Here is a 22,056-nt window from a genome sequence, read left to right as displayed (position 1 = left end):
TCTGGTCCTGTATTTGATCTTTATTATGGATTGCAAAGGGAAGTCTACTGCTAGCACAAATATACGCAAGAAAGATCTTGAAAGATAAAGGAACTTGGGCTGCATATAATTTTTCACGTAGTTCTACCTTGTGTGACTCTTTTAGCCGTGGAGGCAGGTTGTCTCGTATCCTCCTCATGGCCTGCAGAGGGGGCTCATTAAAGTAAGGGGGCTCTCCATCCACCATCTCAATCACCATGATGCCTAAAGACCAGATATCCACCTGGACACACACCAGAATATTCATTCTCGTCAGTGCAGTAAATTATCATGTACATTATTTGGTATACTATGTTGCCTTTTGTGTCTTTCTTTAGCTTCTATCCCTCGATGCAGAGCTGTGTGTTTGTGTGTGTGAAGTCCTCACCTCAGTCCCATAAGGTAGTCTTGAGATGACCTCTGGCGCCATCCAGTATGGCGTGCCCACGAGAGACTTCCTCTTGGGCACTTCTTTGGAAACTTGAGCACAAAAGCCGAAGTCTGATAGCTTGATCTGCAAACACACACAAACACCGTGCTGCCTTCAGCTTCCACTTTCTATCATGCAGGTGTCTCAGCATACAGCAGAGAGTGTATTAGTTCAGAACCTCTGTGTTTGGTGTCAAGAAGTGCACTGACCCATTGTGATAAAGAGCTTTTATAGAAGACACTAATCTCCTGTATTAGTGGCTAATTATCCTTTAATTAATCATGTCTTATCAGTGCGTTCAGAGGCATTAGGCAGGATTTAATTACTGGGGCACGAGTGGTAATTGATGGTGATGAGTTTCTGGCACTGGCTGTTGACAAGTAGCACCCATTGAGAAGGTCAGTGAGTGTATGAGTTGAAATCATCAGTGACAGGAACAGGGGTAGGAGCACTGGTTAGTAATACCCAGGGTATTAGTAAGATCCCTGTTTAAATGGGGATCTCCTGGTTTAATAGCATCCCAAAGGAAGGAGTGGGAATGGATGATGTATCTTAACACACACACACACACGCAAAAAGAAACACATGACACAGTTGCACACAGACACATTTATTATATGCGCTTACCCTGCCATCGCTGGTCAGGAGAATAGAGTCGCTCTTAATGTCGCGGTGGATGACGCCCTGTGTGTGCAGGTAGGACAGAGCCCTCAGCACCGACAAACACACTGTAGCGATCTGCTCCTCGTTCATCCTGTGAGAAGACACACACACACACACACACACACACACAAAATGTGTCAGCAATAACTATGAAAGTAGAAGAACATGTACTGTAGGACCATATTTGACATGTTGAAATTTGTCTTGTCATTCACCTAAAAACCATCCTGGTGGAAAACATTATGAGGTTTTACTTATTTTCATTTGTTGTATTTATCAAATCACATTTAATTTCTCAACTATTTACTGTATGTATGTATTAATATCTTAATTTACTTTTTTTTTCTTCATAGTATTAATTTACACAGTTTAGTGGTCAGTAGTTTAGCATTTTAATCCATGTGTTGTCTGTATTTTTCTGTACATAATTTCTTTGTGGTGTATTGTGGAGAAAGAGAATGGAATAGCTAATAATATGGCAAAGTATGTTTCCATATAATAACACAGTTTTTTTGAGGAAGAAATGACAATTTCATCCTAAAGATGTTAGAATCCAACACAACTGATATAGAGCAGAGATCTGGTTTGAAAATATCCCCCTGTAGCCTGCAGCGGCTGTAGCTGCGGTGTGCGGAGCAGGCGGGAGGGTCCCATATGGAGAGATGGGGCAATGCAGTGAGTCTGACTGAGCTCACACAGAAACTCACAGCTCCACTGAACATTAACATCTAGACCCAGCTGGCCAGGCCATGCTGTGTGTTTATGAGTGTGTGTGCATTCACAGCCGCCATCACATACAGTACATGTGCAGAAATAGAGACACGCTCATTTGCAAGAACAGGAAGGAAGGAAACACACATATACATACAATACAAACACAGCTACGGTCATGTTTGCTCTCTCTAACTCTTAAACTTGTCTAGTCTCTCTTTTTATCTTTTCCCTAAGTTTAAAAGATCCCGCTGTTGGAGTCGTCTCTTAGAAACTTGCATTATGTGAAACAACCCCCAGGCCACACACACACACACACACACACACACACACACACACACACACACACACATGCACACATACATACATACACATACATACATACACACAATTCACACTGCAGGCTGCAGCAGATTTTATTGTCACACATGTATGCATTTACAATCACAAGAGATAAATGAGCCTTCTGCTAATGGAAAAACAACTGGCTAACTCAAAGTGAATGGGATGGAGACATGTATACAAAAACAACTCACCTCTTAGATAATCCCCCTCCCCTGTTTCTCTCTCTCTCTCCTCTCTCTCTCTCTCTCTCACATACACACACACACACAATTGAATGCGGACAATCAAAGGGGAAGCAGGCTCGCTGAAATAGAAAATTGTTTCAAACACAAAGTAAAAAACAATTTTAATGAGCCTGTAAAGGTTGTCAAGGAGAGAATTACACACACACCTACATGCACACAAACATGCAGGCACACACACTCACACCAGCAAGCACTAATACATATGCTTTTGCACTTACATTGGATAAAATCCCTGTGAAGTGCAGCTCATTAACCAACTCAAAAAGTATAATTGAAATTTGAACGTGATTGAAATAGTTCAGGAGCAGGGACGGCCATTCTGCCACTGCTGACTCTCTTGTATGTGTGTGTGTGTGTGTGTGTGTGTGTGCGCACACTAGATGAGCGTGTGCTCATGAATCTCGGTGTGTGTGTATTTGCTGCCAACAACCCCAGCGAGCTGATGAAGCTTGCACAACGCGAGGCAGGCAGCAGTTCTTTCCACAACAAAAGGCTTAACAGAAATAGCACAAAGCTTTCACCTGGACAAATATGGCTGAAATTACCGGGAAAAAAACACTGCTGTATTCTTTAGATTATGACTCTGGATATATATAATGCCCAATAATTAAATAAAGTGGTTATTTCGTGTGGCTACTAACCAATCGAAATCTAATAAGGTGATTTAATGACATCTAGCTATTAAGTTCCATTTAATAAACATGCATTTTCTAATCTTTCTTTGTCTTTTTGTTCTGATTGGTGATATTTGTTAGAATATCAGTTTAAATATTGAGAAGATTTTGTTCCAAACATTCACATTTATTTCAATATTCAACAAATCCATGTGGAGTGACTGTGAGTGATAGATGATGAAAAAGAGAAAAAACGAGTGAGTTAAAGACAAACATGTGCCCAATAATATCCTGTTTACTGAGATTTCCATTAGTACCTCTAAATGCACTCATGTGCATACTGAAACTCTCTCTCTCTCTCACACACACACACACACACACACACACACACAAACACTCATTCAACACACAAACAGGCATACATCTGTGTGGGAGACTGTTCAAAATACTTCACGGCAGCAGCGGTGCTCAGCCTCACCAAAGCGTGTTATTAGCATCCGACACCGCGCAGCGCTAATGCTGACACTCCACGCAAATGACTGTAATTAAACACCAAGCACAAAGTAAGCTTAAAACAATGAGGCGGCAGCATCGAAACACGACTCAACAACAGAGAAGCAATTAGAAAAAGTTGGAGAACAATAATCCCTAAAACTATCAAAGCCAGGACTGGATTACAGCCCATCTGCTCGTTCCTCCCGGTCATCTTGTGAAATCATCCATCTCTGTCAAGTTTCTGATGTGTCGAACAAAACAAATCACCATATGATTTTTAACACATACTAATTACCTGAACATCACATGTATTCAGTCATTGTGTCACAACTGATTCATACGACAACAAGCACAAGGCTGAGGCCTAACTTTTTGGACTAGCTGTTATCACGCCTAAGATGCCTTTAGGCAGATTACCTTTGGTCAGAGCTGGTCGGCTCTGTTTCCAACCTTTATGTTGAACTGATCATCCCCTGGCCGTAGCTTCATACTTAATAGACGCATATGAGAGTGGTAAGTAAGAGAAGAAGTGTGTTTCCCAAAATGTCTTTAATAGGTACTCCTACTCTAATACCACTTAATCAAGAAATCATTTTAAGAGCTTACTCATTACATTTAAAGTGAAGGTCCTGAATCCCAGTTATATTTCAGTGTTTGACAATTAAATTAAATTAAATTAAATTAAATTAAATTAAATTAAATTAAATTAAATTAAATTAAATTTAAATTTAATTTAATTTAATTAAAAATGCATTTCAATTGGTTCAATCGGCCAATTGTGTTGGAGTGCTTGGACTGAGGTGTATCTGCTTACATGTCTAGTCCTTATAACTCCCTGTAACTCTCTTACTGTTATGGTTACTGTTACTCTTTGACTATTTCCACATCATTTTTGGTATTTTACACCACAGTATCTTATACTGTACTTCTGTAAGGTTACCTGGTGTGAGTCACAATGTCAGTGAGTGCCCCACCCTCCAGGAACTCCATGACGACCCACAGCTCGTCTCCCACCAGGTAACTGTTGTACATGTCCACAACGTTCTCATGATGGTAGTCTCTCATAATCACCACCTAAAAAACAGGGAGAGGAAGAGAGAGAGAAGAGAGAGAGAGAGAGAGAGAGAGAGAGAGAGAGATAGAAATGGCTTTTAAAATATATGTACCATTCAGTTTCTGTTAACATGATGTGTTTTTATTGGAATGTCACATGATACAGAGCTATCACAAACCTTGGCCTGTGAATTATATATTCTGATATGAAAATGTACACACACACACACACACACGTATATGCAATACAATTATTGCATTGGAATGAATGCACATGAAATATGTTACAAAGATACAAAGATGATCTACTACTTCATTACTTTATTAAATTTATTCATGTAATTTCAATAATATATTAATTTAACTTTCCTTTGTTTAATGTGAACATATTCTGGAGGCATAACTATAAAAGGATTACATTCAGCAATTAATAGGATTACATGAAGCAAATTAGCTCCCAGCTGAACACCCACAGCTTCAGATCTGTGTTCACTGTACACGTGTGTATATGCATGGATGCATGTTAGCTTCTTCTCTTTGTCTCTCTCTCGTATACACACACACAAACATGCGCGCGCGCACACATGCAATACTGCTACATAAAGGAGGAAATCCCAGGTTTTCCTCAATTCACATTTTTATGCACAACAAACAATCATGAAGTTTCTCTGCAAATATGATTTATTCCAGTGCAAGTGCAAATGATATGGAGCTCATTTTTCAATAGTTAGCATACCGTAAATAGAAGCAGCTATGAATAAATTTGGTGCCTAGGGTTTTCAGTGTGAACACTACTTAATTTTTAGTAAATAAATGCAATTACAGATGCAAAAATGTGTTAGTGGTTTGATTACCATGAATATATGTCAGGGAAATAGAGGAAAACTGAACTTGCGTTTGTTGTTAATAAGCAAGCTAATGTAATGCTGTGGGATGGGGAGATTTATTTTTATCTATTTGGCACAAAATGAGACATCTTTAATGATGCTATTTAAACCAGTTTCATCTCTGCTGCTCCTTGTTTAAGCTGTCAATACTCAGTGATAAATGTTAGCTCTGATCTCACATGTGAGTAGTGAGCATCATGCTCTTAATTTCTGTGGGTCAAACTTAATCACAGTAATAGCAATAGAATCACATCCAACTGTTATTGTGTGTAGTAAGAATCCCCAGTGATGTTACTCTGTGTTAAAATGTGCAGCTTTAGGTGTGACTATTCTTGAGATAAGTGTACTGCAGTTACTCTGTCAGTTTTTCACACCTCATTAAAGAGCAGCTCTCTCCTCTGCTGTTTCCTGAGGTCCATCTTCTTCACAGCCACCTGCTTGCCGCTGTGTTTCTCACTGGCGATGCACACGATACCTGTGGAGCCCTCGCCTATCTTGATAAAGCTGTCCAGGTATTCCCGAGGGTCGCCTGTGGGAAAAACACAACCATAGCTCAATTAAAAGGACACATGAGTCACTTTCATTTCCATTGTTTATTTCTTACCTGGGTTGACCACCAGTTGAAGCGCAGCTCTGAACTGCTCATGGGAAACTCTGGAGGGTTGAGTGTCCGAGCTCGACCCCCAGGAAGGAGGGGGATAGGCCCCTGGTGGGATGTAGGGTGATGAAGGCTGTGAGTAGGCCCCCTGAGTGAAAACATACATACATGCACAAAGTGAGAAGAAAAAAAAAATTAGAGTAGCAATAAAACTGTCCTACATTTATTGTCTTTGGGAATATTAGATTTGTTCAAAAACTGGAATTAGTTTGGACTTGTCTTAATCTTGTATGGCTTACCAAATTCATGCAGTAAACACATCTTTTCAGGCCTGTGCTCAGCTTAATTGCTAATGCATTTTTTAGAAAATTAAAAAGGTTTTTATATGTTTTATATTACTTTTAGAGACATTAAAGCTTCCAGCCTGTTAAGGAATACTTAATCCTTTGTCAAGTTTGACAGGATATGCATGGTTTTCGAATGGACAAAAAAACTTTTAATGTTTTTTGTGACATTTCTGGAAAAAATCTACATAAACAGAAGACAATCATCAGCCCTGACTGAAGCATCTCTATACTGGTTGTCATCATTTTTATATCTGAAAATCAATGAACATACTGTACCTGAGGGGTGTACGGGGGGCTTGGCTGGGAGGGGGGATGATGGTAAGGTGAGGGTTTGTAATGGTGAAAGACAGGGGGGTAGGGCAGGTGTGCTGGGGGATAGCCAGGCGGCTTGGTGTGGCTCTGAGGTAGCTTAAGAGGCCCTCGGGGGTAGGTGTCACCACCCATAACCTGGGGACTTCCATCACGTGATGAACGCTCATAGTCACCCTGGAGGAGACATCACAATTGATGATCAATGATTAATTGACAGGGCCCTGAGACTTGTGTACTGTACACTGTAGTATTCTAGTGTGTAGTTACTATGTTTAATGCATCAGTGTCCATACATGACCAAACACACTGTCCACAGTAAAATGCCCACTCTACTCCCAGGTACATCTGCAGGTGCATTAGCCCTTGACAGACTTAATGGAGTTCATTTAGTCCACAGGACAAGGGCCATACTTTATCATTAGGACCCCACAATGCTCCTCAACTTCTCCATTCATCAACCAGGATCCCAGGGAGAATCCAGATCTGGGACACACCTCTTCCTCAAGATCCCAGAAACAAGTGAGTCTCCTTTAAAGTGTTGGAGCACACGTAGGAATACTGGTACACACACACACACACACACACACACACAGAGTAGAGCTTAACTTAGAGAGACCTATTAAAAGCTCAGTTGTATGACTCAGCTTAAATGATCTGACTCATAACAGGCCTGGTGCACACACACAAATGTGTGCACACACACAGACATAAACATTGAGGAGAATCTCAAACCACACACCAGTAGTGATTTCATAACTCAGTGACTTTGTAGTGAGCATCATACTTTGTCAGTTTATAAAGGTGGAAGCTGTCCTGCTGGGTAAAATGGCCATGGCTAATTAAAACCAGGAAAAAGCTAGAAAATGTTTTTTTTCCATTCTTCATTGGCATTCCTAATGCACAGGATAATGGATGGCCAAAGAAAAGTGATATAAAAAATAGAAATGACTTGGCTAAAGTGATTAAATCCATTCCGGATGTTCAGCTTCTTTATAAAGTGTCAGTCACATTAACTGTAGTCAGGAATGAAAGGGCTACAGTGTGCATATACAAAATTGTTTTTTTTTGTTATTTTATTGTATTTAAATTCATCTGCCAAAGTGATAAATTAAAGATGCAATGGCAAAATATTAATAGTCCAGGATGGACTATACAGAAACTAATGTACTGACAGTAGTGGATCGAACTGACTCCATCCACGCAGAGATTAAATTAAATTACCTTTGCCACACCTTTCAAAAATGCTCTTAAACCAGCATGTTATTTTTCAATCATAAATTCTCAAGAGACTGAGAGAATAATAGAAAACTCCCTCTCCTTCTCTTTCCTATTATTTGTTTCTCTCCCTGTGCCTATAAATCTTTTTCTTTTACACTTACACAAAGAGACACACGCTCAAACACACACATGCATAGACAGGGCAGGAGGAGGAGCCCCGATGTGTTGGGATGGTGTATAATTACATGGTATGAACTCTTTTAATCAATCACTCAAGGCAGGTGTGTGTGTGGGATGGAGGGGGGGGCTGCTGCTGGGACAGCCCAGTCCCCCCTACTCCACCTCCCCCCCTCACCAACCATCATTGGCCGGCACCGCTGGCTGGCTGTCAGCCAGGGGTCTCCTGATCCATGTTGGTTAAACGTGCATTAATCTGAGTTTGGCAGGGTAATCAACAACCTAACTCAACTGTGAAATTGAATTCCGTGGTGGAACATCGTTCGGCCAGTTTTATGCTAAGGCTGCAGAAAGGGAAAGTGCCGCAACATCAATTTGTCACCGAGAGCTGCAGCACTGAGCTCGCACTCGCCACAAAACAGAGAGAGAGAGAGAGAGGGGGGGGAAGAGAGAGGAAGGAAGAAGAGAGGGAGTGTGTACGTTTGTATCTCTGTGAGTGTGTGTGCGCGTCTGCGTGTGGCCAAGTCTCTGTGCTGTCTACTGTTACATCCCCACCGGCTCCCAACAACAGCGGGGGAAAAAGAAGGATTTACTTCAGTGGTGTGAGTGGGCTGAATGAGGGAAAAGGAAGAAAAGACAGAGAATGAGAGAGGATAGAGAGGGGTGGGTTTGTTACAAGGTCCATGAGCCGAGAAGAATAGTGATTCTTAAGCTGCCAGATGACTCCTTGTTTTTTTTTTTTTTTCTTCTTACCACTGCTGAGAAATCTCCAAACACCACAAGGGTGCATTGATTCCACAGCTATCACTTCATTATACCTTATATTTCATTTGATTTAAGGTCAGGATAAACAGCACAGAACATCAAATCAAATATTAAAAAATATAAAAATATACCTTTTTTTTTTTTTGTTAGCGTTTTTAGCATTTTTAGCTTTTTGGATCAATATACAAGCTGTGGATGAGACCATATCCTGTTAAGTCCTGAATCTTTACACTGCCTCAACAAACTGCATATTTCCAGGGAAGCAAATGTGCTTCTTCAAGCACAACAACTCAGAAAAGGGTAATAATAAACAATATGTAAGAAAAATGACCTTCTCCTGAATCACTTTCAATCCTGCTACTCTTGCATTCTCCAGAGTTGTTTTTTTCTATGAGTGGCTATTTACTGAAGCATGCAGGTTAAATGGTTTTTCATCAAGGCACCCTGGGATCTACATCAGCAAACCCAGTTTTCCTCTCAGCTGCTGGACTCGCTGTGTGTGAAGGAAGGATATTGGAGAGCCGTGATAGCAGTACACACTCCTGTATAATGGACCTAATGGGGCACTGAAAGCTTTGGAGAATGATATAAAGAATATGCAGTGCAAAGAAATGATAAGGGCACCTTATAGAATGAACACTATATGACTTACCCCTGCTGTTGCATTGACTGGCAGCATCTTTAGCCTCCTGTTAATATAGTAACCTAATCTAAATATAGAATCACCACGATTAACTTAAGTGGAAACATATGGTTACATTATACAGCCACTAATGCATGGAGGATTTGTTTGCTCTTGTTTTGCTTGGAGTCTCTGCATGGAAGAATCTCTTGGGTGTCTCAGTCTAAAGTAATAACAGTGAATGTGTTTCTTACTCCATGGGAAGCTATGAGCTATGAAACAGGTCAGGTCATGGTGCGGGGCAATTTTACTAATCATAAAATTTTTAGTTCTATATTTACTGTCTATTTCTTGTTCTTTTGGCTAGCTGCTAAATGCGATTTTACCACAAAATTTGCACATCACTTTCATCACCTTGAGGTGCTAATCTGTGAAAGCTGCTTATTTGTTCATGCTTCGGTGACACCTTTGGTTAGGAGCACCCATAATACATTCATGTATGGAACTGTTTAAGATTCATATCTGCATCTAGTTTGGCTAGCTACAGAACACACAGAAGAACCTTTTGGGCATCATTTGCAGGCATAACACACCACTTCTTTGCAGATAAGACACTGCTGTGTAAATCTAATCTCTCTTACAGTTTAACTTGACACAAAGCTTCTCAATTAGATATTTAATTGCCACTGAGTGACAGCAGCAATCTTAGTTCTTATTGGCCCACGAAGCTAATATCATACATTGCAAATGTAATTGTAAATTATAGTATAATTTATAGTATAATTATAATCATACTAGTGATTATATAATGAATTTTTAACTGGGATTGCAATTTATGTTGAAAGGATGTTCACTACATAAAATGAATTATGTTCTTATTATTCTGCAAGCCTGTCTGCTTTTTTTTTTTAACATAAGTTGAGGTATATGATTACAGCAAAACCACACATTGCAGGTTATCACACATTTTTTATCAGTTCTTCTCTGATCTAATTTCTTCCTGCCATGTCACTGCCTCCTCTCTCTTTATCCCCCACATTCCTTTGTGCCTCTCAGTGTCCACTCTGTAATTCAGAGCCTTCTGGTCGATGGTCAGTAGTACGAGCATTAATTGATCTGTGTGCAGAGGCAGTGGTTACTGAAGGAGGGGTAATTCTGTATGTGGCAGCGCCTGCCTCCTCTGGGGAAGAGTAGATTAGCAGCTGACACTGTCTATCTGGCAGGAGGGCCATAAAAAAATGTATAAAGAGAGAATGTGAGAGAACTAGAAACGCAGGGAGACAGAGAAAGAAGAAGGAAAAGGACTGAATATTTGAAAGAGACTGCAGGTGGATGGGAGGTGGGACTAAATGTGGGGATACATCTGTGTAATTTTCTCTGAAATGTTTCCTACAGGCCTGTCAGGGTTATGTGGAGTGCCTTGTTGAAACACGTTTCATGGACAGCCACTATAATTTGGTAGATTATATGATATGCTCTACAGTTTAGAGTAAACACTGCCAAAGTCCCTGTCACAATTATTTTCATAGATGAATAGGCTTTTTATTAAAAATTATTAGTAGAGTGCATAATTTGTGTGTTTTGTTGAAGTTACCTTAGCTATGGTCTGTGAGTTAGCGAGACTCTCCGAGAGGCGAGGGTAGGTGTAGGAGCTGTATGGATGGGCCTGTGGAGGGTTCTTGAAAGCCCCGCTGGCTGCATAGGGGACATTTGGCTCCTGCAGCCCAGAGCCTGATCGAGATCGCTGCCTGATAGCCGGCGTGGGGCTGGTCTGCGTCACGATAAGAACTCTTGGGTCGCTTTTCATATTCGTCCCGCAGGCCACCATAGCTCCACTCACTGTCCGGATAGTTGATCTGTTCACTGTGTAGCGAGGCACGAGACGGTGTGCCTACTGAAGTGTCCCGGTAGTCTTGGCTGGACGAGCCACCCACAGACGCCCGATAGTAGCCACTGGAACCCACCCCACTCCCCACGGTGGAGGCCACTTCATCAGCAGAGCGGCCTTTGCTCTCCAGGTAGGTGTGGTAGTCCGGTGGCAGTTTGCCGTAGTCAGATTTTTGGGGCATGGCATCTGGGTAGAAGGGGCTGCGTATGGGGTGCGAGTGGCCATTCTGCTTGGTGAACCGATAGTGCCTGCCCACAGCCCAGTCCCCATCTATGGAGAACCCTGGCTTGCCAGCATCCAGAGAGAAGTCCCTGCTGGAGGTGTCTAGATCACAGGAGTAGCGGGAGTAGTAGTGGTTGAATCCATTCTCCTCTGGGGCGCTGGGATGACCAATGCCCAAGGGTTTGGAGCTGCTTCCAGCCTGATGGGGACCTGGTGGGCTCTCTTTACGCAGGGAGTTGGAGCGTGTTACTGAGATGTTATCAAACTCCTCCAGCAGGCCGTTGATGGATGCATCTTTGGGTGGCCGGTTCCCTCGGACAATGGTCTATGAGAAGAACAAAGACATTTACACTTAACATGCAAGAGAGCCTGCTGTTTGAAAGTTTGATGGAGATAGCCCTGATACTTTGGGTTGCAGTACATTCAATTTCAGTTTAATCATTCCTGGCTGAAAACTGAATGAGATGAATTGAAATTCCTAATTAATCAACTTCAGTTAACTAAAAACACATCGATTTTCAGGCTGGAATTTCAATTCATGTGTATCAGGGCTTTGTGACAAGTATGAAATTAATCATCACTTGCAATCAATGAACGCCGGCGTTTGTCATCTGGAAGATCGGCAGGCATCAGTCTACACAACCACTAGTTGTTGTGAGTTAGGATGCAACTAGAAAATGCATGGAGATAAATGGCGGGATACCTTAGATGCTAAAAGGAAACCGATGGTGGATTGAAGGAGCTAATTCCTGCTCCATTTCCCTCGCAACAGATTAGCTTCATTTTCAGTGGGCTGATCAGAGTACATTAATAGTCGTGACGTTTGGTTTAGAGCTCGTGAGGTGCATGAGTACACCAGCATGCGCTCGCACACACAAATGAAGGAAGAGTGAGGAGTAGAGACAGACTGAACGCACATACTCACATCTGCTTCAAAGCAAAGGCAGCTTAAACATCAGGGGTGCTGCTTATCCCCTCCTACCTTGTGTTAAGCCTTTTACACGGCCGTGTCGTGAGTCATTGGGAACTGGTGCTACAGCAGTACTCATTCACCTACACTCTCTATGCTGTTTTTTTTTTTTTTTTTTTTATGGACTGCGAGGCTCACCACCACCACCATACAGTAAAAATCAGGAGATTGATGGTGAAAGCCAGACACAGCTTTTATCTACTCTACCTATTGGACATTACAGGAAAGACCCCATTAGAACAATGGAAACATGTTGCGTGACTGCTGAGCGCTGAGGGGAGGCCGAGCTGTGAGGATTATCTGAATTTCAAACTCTTACATAATCGATCTGAGAGCTTTTTGTCATGATCCAACAAAACCTCAAAATTTTATTTTTGTATCTCTGACTGTGGTGTTTTCCTTGCACTACAGCCTCCAAGTACCTCAAGTATTAAATCCTTCCAGTCAGCGTCTTGTCAGCTGTTATATTTTGCACAATCCACAATCTGAGTTCTCTTACAAATCCTTGTGTGCTTCTACATTCGTAATTTCTCTTCCTCTCCTTGCTTTACCTGGATTAATATCCCTGGTGCATTTCATGAAAGTACCCCTCATACTTTAGGCATTTAGTGCATTTGAGCCTTTATGGTTTCAGTCAGTTTTCAGCTCCCTATCCACAAAAATTACCGCCCACCTGTCAACGCAAATTCATGTGGGTTTCAAGCCCAGCAAATATCCTATTCCCCACAAATTCTCAGTTATATTCCCTCAAATATCATCAAATGAATGAGTTTGTTAAAGATATAACAGTGGAGTAAATTAAAGCTAAACTCAATTCAAGTTGCTAAATTAGGTAATTGTTACCCAGAAGGCCTGATCCATTGGGACAGCTCTTTGATTCCCACTGTGGGAGCCTTTACTAGCCTTTTGTGAAGGCATATAATGACAAACCCATTGTATTGTTCACCTCTATACTGTAAATACTTGTTAGCCTTTTCCTTCTTTCACATCTGAAGTCGTTTGCTGAACCGCACTCTAAGACCTGACAATGTCACATCAGCAAGTTCTTAGACACCCTCTGACAGTGCGCACACCTCGCTGTCCATCACATACCTGTCATACTTGTCTCTGCTGTAGTTTGTTGATGTCACATGTGCTGAGGCAGACTCTCAGAAAAGCTGGGATAATCATCAACACGGAGCAAACATTGTGCTGACAGAGGGATACATCTGGACTCCTTCACTTAGCTACCTGCAAACTGCCTTGCTGTCATCTACAAGATTGTGGCTCAACCAGGCTACCACAGTTAATAAAAACAGTATTATCACTTCTTTATACATGATTGATTCCAATATAAGCTGTCTCTTTTCATTTCCAGCCACAGGAAGGTCTGTGTTTTGCTACAAGATACATTTTATGGTAGAGGTACTTTAGTTGAACTAAATCTCCCTTGCTGCCTCATTGTTTCACATTGATGATTTTAACTGCGAAGTAACAAAAAGTATTAAAAACTAGCAAACAGACCACCACATATCTCCCTGTTTCGATACAATGTAACATTCAATTTCTTGCTCAGTGTCATTATTGAAACAAAGGCTAATGACAGCTGTTTGAATGAATTGTGCAGGTAACCATGGTAACTGCCCTTTTCCTTGTATCCTAACTAAATGATCATTTTTAGTTGTTGCTTGTACCTGCTAATTTTCTCTCTTTCTTTTTTGCTCTTCAGAAGCTTCTGTTGTCACTAAAGCTAGTTCTTCCACACATTGTCTCTCTCTTCTAAACTGTTACTTGGTATACCTCCCCTCTCCCTCTTTAACACTCCAGTTGCTCTCCTCTGTTTGAGAGCCATGGGCTGTTTGGTGCCATGAACTGGAACCCAAGGTGAAATGGCCTATAAAAGCAGTGAGTAAAGTCTAGCTGAGAGGCTGAGGCTGCAGGACGGATGGTCTTTTAAACAGGTTGGTGAGTGGAAATCTATTATGCTCTGGACAGATGTTGCAGTACATAGAACAGGCCTGGGCTGACATATAAAAATCACAACTCATATACTTATGAAAAAAGTCACATGGCTCTGCTCCTGCTGTTAAGCTCCATTTTCTTTAAAAAATAATGCTCATGTCGTATTAATGTTGTTAACTGATGCAAATAAAACTGCTACAGATAGTTAATGCTGCTGTTATTGTGATGAGAGTTATTCTCACACTTCCTCTAAACTGTGCTGTGAGTTGGCTGCGAATGGCGCGCTTTGTGTGAATCCCAAAATGAGGCCGAGTCACATCATGTTCCGCTGCATGGATGTTGGTGATTCAGAGCTAATTCAATTGGCATACAACAGTAGGGAGTGTCAGTTATCTAATAAAACATCATCATCTCCATTTGGTCCATAATCAATAACACTGTGTCGAGGAGCATGACGGGCACAGCGGATGGAGAGAGAAGTCAGAGCGAACAAGGCAGCGAATGAAACCAAGGAGGTGACGCGGGGATGGGGGTGGGGGTGGGGGTTGCAGAGGGGAGTGGGAGACAAGGTTAATTGTGTGCCAAATCACTGTCAAACGGTCGGCATCAAGCCTGAAAATCTTTCCATTAATTTGAATTAGGGGGCTGATACTGGCTTCCGTGCCCCCCTTCCCCCATTCTCCTCACCCCCACCCCCACACTCCTTAAAGCTCTGGGAGCCTTGTGCACGGGTCGTGTTCAGCGGTGGCTGTGACAGCAGCCATATTTCACCGGCGTGCGGCGTTGGCCTGTCCTTTAGTGATAAGCTGTAATAGATCTACTCTCTCCACTCACCACGGCCAGTTCAAGGTAAGCACGGGAGAAAAAGGAAAGGAAAGGAGGGGAGAGGAGAAAGGAGAGTGGAGAGGAGCGGAAAGGAAAGGAAAGGAAAGAAAATGGGAAGATGACAGATGGGAGAAGAGCAGAAGAAATAGGAAGTATGTGTTGGAGAAATGACCAAAAAACAAACTAGATGGAATGATATAAAACTAGCGATAGAAAAGAGAAGAAAAAACTGAGAAGCTGCTGAAGAAAGCAGAAAGGAATGGGTGGTGAAGGGGTGAGGGAGGGAGTGTCGTAGAGAAGGGAGCCATGAAAAATGAGGCTCGTTGGGAGATAAGGGGGGATTAACCTTGCTGGTAATGAAGGGAGGGTGTGATGGGAGGATGGAGGGAGAAAGAGAGGGAGAGATAATTAATGAGCTTGCCCTTCCTGTGACTCTTAGCTAGAACCCTGGTTTGGAGGCTGCGCTTCGCTGGCCAGCAGGGTCCCGGGACAACTGAGGGGCCAGAGGAAGGAGGAGGAGGAGGAGCTCTGCTCCTCTGCTGCCTGGATCCTATGCACTGCAGTTTCTTTTGATTTTGGTTTCTGCTGTCTGCAGCAATCTGCATTCAAAAGCAACTTCCGCAAATTTTAAAGCTGAAGCATTTTGAAGCACATTACAATCAGAAGAATTCACAGGTGAATTTAGTCTGAGAAAGTTGGCAACTCTTAAAATGTAGCAAATATAAAATGTCAGACATGCCAATCCCAAATCCCCACAGCCCAAGGTGGCGCTAACTGTCTTATTATGTGTAAGTGCAATAACTTGAACAACTGATATAATACTAGTTGTGTTGCATGGCTTAGTTCAGAAGCTATATTCCAGTGTATGAATACTTTTACCTTCGCTTAATTTGCTATCCTGCACCTGCATGAAATACAGGCAGACACACACACAATCAAACTCATACCCATATATATATACATTGCCACTCACACACACATGCACAACAGAGGCAGATGTGTAACTCCTCCCCTTTGTGTGTCTTTAGTCACACATGAAAGCTCATCACCTACCACACCCCCACTCGCTCTCTCTGCCTCTCTCTCTCTCTCACATACACACACACACACATACTGCAGAACATCGCCTACTCAACACGCCCACTCTCAAACCCCAGTCCTGTCCAAACTCAAACACATAGAAATCACGTCACATGTTTTCTGACATGCCGTGCTGTACAGTAGAACATGACCAAACATGCATTAATACAACAGGAATATTTCTTTTCATCCATCTCCTCCTCCACATCTCAACATTCTCCCTCTTTCCATATTAAATCCCAGGCACCATCTCTACTCTGTGAATTTCTGTCACGACTCACACTGCAGAGAGCAAGCACGCGTGGGTATTTATACACACGCACACACACACACACACACACACACAAACCTGGTCAGCACACACATACATCTCTACTACTACTGCTGCTGCTGCTCCTGAAGTACAATATCCTTCTACATCAGTGACCAATTTGTGAACAGAAGCTTATTCACTGCCGTCTGAGTGAGATAATATCAGAGAGCCCTTGAGACAGCAGACAAAGACACTACTCACGACTTTCCTTTGAGTGTCTCGATAAGAGCCAAACATGACCTACAGTACTGACTAATGAATGATCAAATAAAGCAACTAGCCACAGCTGATGCATCAACAAAGAGTAAAGACGTTATTTGTATGAAATGAGGCATCCATCATTCACAGAGTGATAAAAATGGCTCAGTGTATTATCACTGCTTTGGATCAGGCTCCTTTTTGATCTAGGTGATACTGTATAAGACAAAGGCTCTTACCTTTATCAACAATGTATGAGTTCACAGTGAACATAACATGGATGTAAATAGATAATCTCATGATTCAGGTAAGTACAGAGATTAGGAAGTCCTTATCCTCTAGCTCTCTCTGCTGGATGGAAGTGGTAAAAGCAGCATGCTGCTAAAGCTAAAATGCTATTTAGGGGTCCAAGCACTGTGGAATTCTAATATATTATTATTAGCATTAATAGTAATAGTAGTAGTATTTAAAAGTGTGTGGATCTCATTAAACATGACATTAAACCTGGAAAGTATGTTCAGAGAGTTACGCACTACTCAGGCAACAAAATTTATGTCAGCTGGCCTCATGGTGGTGCTACAATAACAGTTTTCATGAACAAGAAACTAAATTCTTTTTTCCCTGGATTCTGTGGATGATTTTGCATCGCCACAGAATAGGAACCTGGCCTCTCTGAGCACAGGGGTACCTGTGCTGACTGACTCTTCCACTCTGTCCCTTAATGTCTGCTGCAGTTGACTGGGCGCTACAGGCATGACAGGCTGCTCAAATAATTTGCCCTTTTCCAAACTGATCACCAGTGCAATAATTCATAATGGTTAAGTTTCACAGGTCATTAGGCTATTCACTTTTCACTCTTTGACTTCAGTGCCGACACTTACAGCAGAAATATGCAATTCTTTTCAAGAATATTTCTACTGAGATACACACACAGAGATGCCTCAGTGGTGATTCTAACGCTTAATTCCAATTCCCACAATTTGGTTGTGGGACATTAAAATAAATAAAATTTTAAAAATAAAACATTTTGTGTTCAATTTCATTTTCAAAGAGAATGAATTTTCCTTTGACGGTTCCTGGAAAGAGCTATATAATACAATAGTGAGTACAGGAAGGAGTTTCTGATTTCCAGAGAAAAATCCTTGAAAAAACAGCTCCACTGACCCCCAGTAAATAAATGTCTGCTGAACATTATACTTCCATACAATCCATATTATGTTGAACTGTGTGATTGCCTAAAAACAAATATTACATGTTTTCCCTGTGCACTGAGTAAAAGGGCCTCATATTATAGTACTAAAAAAACATGGTTCATTTCAGGAAGTGTCTCATGATTTTTCATTTACATGTCAATCAGAGAAGTTGTTAAGAACAGTCTGGGAATGTTCTAAAGATCTCAAATCTTATTCACCATGTAAATATATTTTCATGTATCTCCTCAGAGACAGTAAAAAGTTTTTGTGATGTGAAACATCTGAAAATGAGCCAGAGCAGTTTTCCCATGGCAGCAGCGTTTCATCATTGTTGTGTATTAGCCTGCGAGAAGCAGGAAGTGGCTTGTCCTCTGCTGCCCTCTGCTGGTCTGACTCAGTATTTCAAATCTGAGCCTAGAACATTTATTGTGAATTAAATAACCATGCAATAAAATGATGTGGATGTTAATTTCACTGATAAAGGGACAAAGTACAGTGAGGCTTCTGGTAATAAGATTGCCTGAGGCACATATCTCAGATCTCAGTTATTAATTAGAACGACTAATCCTGACCTCAAAACGCAGCCGAATATGACCTCAGATCAGTACGCGGGCTGACAGGTTGACCCACCTGTATTACTTAGCAGAGGATTTCACTGAACAGTTTCACTGAGTTCTTGACATGTTATTAGCTGAACTACAGATGAGGTCTTAGCAAATATGAACAGGATTAGTCAAGGAGCGGATTTTGGAGCATTTCCATGATTAATAGGCTGTGAGCTGACCTGTTTCCTCAGGCCATCCTGCTGCTTGTTAGTTACAGAAGCTAATAACCATCATCTGAACATGCTGAGGAGGGGCTGTACACACAAAGCTGACTTGACAATCATTCTGCTACAGCCTGTTACAGTGTCCAGGTGTATCTGTATATTGTATGCATGCATGTTCATAAAAGAGGAAAGAGAAAGTGAAGTTTAGAAGTCTTTGCCTTTGATTGAGAATCTTTATATAAAGAAGCTAAACATAACTTCTAGCATAGTCTAGGTGTACTGACTCCTATGTGTTATAAAATAAGGACTACAATTACTGTACACCTACCCAAAATGGCATGTGTCATTGTCTTTCACCAGAATTCTTTTATTTCATATTTTAACTTATAACAGATAATGTAATAATTATTGCATATTTTACAATTGATATCACACAACTGAACTGAATCACACAAAGGCTCAAACATTTGATTATAGTCATCACTGAATCCGTTATGTCAGGCTCTGTATATTGGAATAGACCTTCTGTTTTTCTTGTGTCTATTAACTTGTCATCATACATTTCCAAAATAGAACAAAGTAGAATATACTGTCACTGCCGCCTCTGCTAGTCATTCTTATACATCATTTTGACACGTTTAAGGCCAAAATTTTACTCAGAGCATCTTCATATGTACTGGAACATCAGTCTACGAGTGAACTGCTTACAGAGCTTATAGACAGGAGGGGTCACATGCAGACATTATGTTACTGTGAGAGGTCGCAAGTCCAAAAAGAAAGCTTGGGAACGACTTCAATAACTGCTTAGATCCCAATTTCTATATCTCAATTTCTGCAGGTTAGGGATTCCCTTTTTTGGTCAAATTTGTGTATACTTTTGCCTAAACAGAACTTGAGGAAATGACTGGTGGTGTTCAATGGGCTTAATTTCTGTGCATTTTTATGCAATTTTTGTGTGTATCAGTTTGTATAGCACTTGTATCACATATATGTGCATTTATGTGTATCTTGCTGCTGTAGGCAGATTGTGGAGCCCCTTACACAAGCGGGTGAGTATTTGAGGCTATGTCTTCCTCCAGTGACATGATGCCTCCGACCCCCACAGCTCCTGGCAGCTCAGACCAGTGTGACCCAGTCACCTTTGACCTCAACTGGGTAAAGCCTCAACAACAAGCTCTGGGATCCATGAATCACACAGGGTGAATTGCATGGAATCAGGGATGATTTCCAGCAAAATGGATTAGTGGTGGAGGCATAATGAAATACAAACATAAAGTCAGACCAAATCCCCTGACCTTAAGCATATTAGTGCAGTAAAGCCTGGACACCCATCTTTTTTTTTTTTCCACCGCTCTAAGCACTGGCACATTTAGGCTGATTCAGAAACATAGCTGCAGAAATTTCTAGAAAATATAATAATAAGACAGTAAGTAGAACAAACAAACTTCAGTACTCTGTCTTTTCCAGTGTGATCAATTATGTGATCTAAATGGTTTCTGGCGAGGTCTCTCCTTTCCAAGGAGTTTCCAAATGAGTCTGTCACTGTCTGGGAAACTTTCTGATCTAAAGGAGGAGAAAGGAGAGGCGACAGAGAGCAAGAAGAAGAGGAGGGGATCAATTAGATGTCCCTCAGTTATCTTCTTGTCAACTCTGAGACAGATAAACAGACAGCTGCCCACTAGAGATTAATTACACACCAGCACTCATTAATCGGAGCCCTGTCCACCAGTTATAGGCCCCTACAACACATCGCTGCCCCTACCATCCTCATCCAACACTCACTTTATACTCCATTTTCCACTCATTAGGCTGCTCTCCTGTTGTCTTTGCTTCTCATTATTATTCCACTTTTACCCCTCACACACAAACACAAACGCTTTCACCTTATATCTTCCAACTGCAATTGTCAAGGTCACTATCAAACGATAGACTGAAGGCACATTTTGAACATGAATGAGTTCACTGTACTTTGTGCCAATTAGAAAACACTGGCATGCTGAAACAGTGAACATGGTAAACATTACACCTGTGTAGCTTTGCTACTGTGAGCATGTTAGCTAGCTGACATTAACATTTAGCTCAAAGTAACAGTTGAATAAGGTGCTATAAGTAAGTAACTAAAATTATTAACACTGTGAAGAAATAACAGTTTTGAAAGGTACCTTGAAGTTATCTTGTTTTCTTGTGATACAACTTTGTACTTCAAGGAGGTGATAGTGAGTCACTATAGCACCCAGTCTGCCCTGAGTTCAGCATGAGAGGACTCAGAAGTCGCACTGACCAGAGAGCATATTCTAACCTCAATCATGCTGAAAATGGAATAGTAAGTGCAACAATGGCTGGAACTCTTGGCAAGTGGCCATTATCACCACAAGCACCTGCTCCGGGCAAGAAAACCACATTTGGAAGGAAAGAAAAGAAGTACAGTCTTACAGAGCTCTAAGCATAGCCATAGACTGCTGATAGACTTTTGAGATTGATATTGAATGTGAAAAAAGTAATGAAAACAGTAAAGATCCAACACTCATTTTGAAATCAAAACATCAAGTCAAAGCCACGTAGAGTATAAACCAAACTAATGAGATTTTAAAAATGTAAGTTTATGAACTTAACTGTGATCTGTTTGATTAAACTGTCTTGTTTGTGAGGACAATATTATCTTTGGACATTTATGAGTGAATGAAATAATTTTGTTATGAGTTTTGTGATCTGGTACAGCCCATCAAAACAGATCAAATAATGGCACAGATGAGGCTTATGAAATAATAGAAATGATGCTCACTCTAATCTGTCCCCGAAATGATGATAGATGGATCAAAGAGTGATTTGCATCCAGTATTCTCCCACAATGAAAAAGGAAGTGAATGAGTTGAGCTGTGAGTTGTAATTTGTCATTCTGGCCACACGAGGATACTACAAGTCCACTCAGTAAATTACTTCACACCAAGTGTGAGGTACCATGTGCTGACTGAGAAACAAAGAATGCATTACAGAGCCATTTCATATTCAGGGACCCTAGTTGATGACACTGCTTTTCAAATGCTGTGCTTCACTTCAGAAGGATGCAAAGCTTCACATTAAAGTTATAAAAGCACATTTATACTCACTCCACAGAGTATTAATGTGTTCAAGAAGATTGAGGTTTTGAAGAGTCACC

The 22,056-nt window shown here is 41.2% G+C and overlaps 1 protein-coding gene across 1 annotated transcript in view; it reads right to left on the bottom strand.

The window, feature by feature from the left end:
• pak5 (p21 protein (Cdc42/Rac)-activated kinase 5) overlaps window positions 1-22,056 on the bottom strand; it is a 39,919-nt gene that overhangs the window by 1,961 nt on the left and 15,902 nt on the right. Inside the window, 9 exon segments of the mRNA XM_051071968.1 lie at window positions 128-262; window positions 407-532; window positions 1,076-1,202; window positions 4,462-4,595; window positions 5,836-5,990; window positions 6,066-6,207; window positions 6,683-6,892; window positions 11,095-11,280; window positions 11,282-11,935. Coding sequence (XP_050927925.1) covers window positions 128-262; window positions 407-532; window positions 1,076-1,202; window positions 4,462-4,595; window positions 5,836-5,990; window positions 6,066-6,207; window positions 6,683-6,892; window positions 11,095-11,280; window positions 11,282-11,935 — 1,869 coding nt within the window.

This window comes from Lates calcarifer, linkage group LG7_1, assembly GCF_001640805.2.
Source record: "Lates calcarifer isolate ASB-BC8 linkage group LG7_1, TLL_Latcal_v3, whole genome shotgun sequence".
In the NCBI taxonomy this organism is placed as follows: domain Eukaryota; kingdom Metazoa; phylum Chordata; class Actinopteri; family Centropomidae; genus Lates; species Lates calcarifer.
Note: the sequence above shows the minus strand (reverse complement) of the source record. Positions and strands in the feature narration are given on the sequence as shown.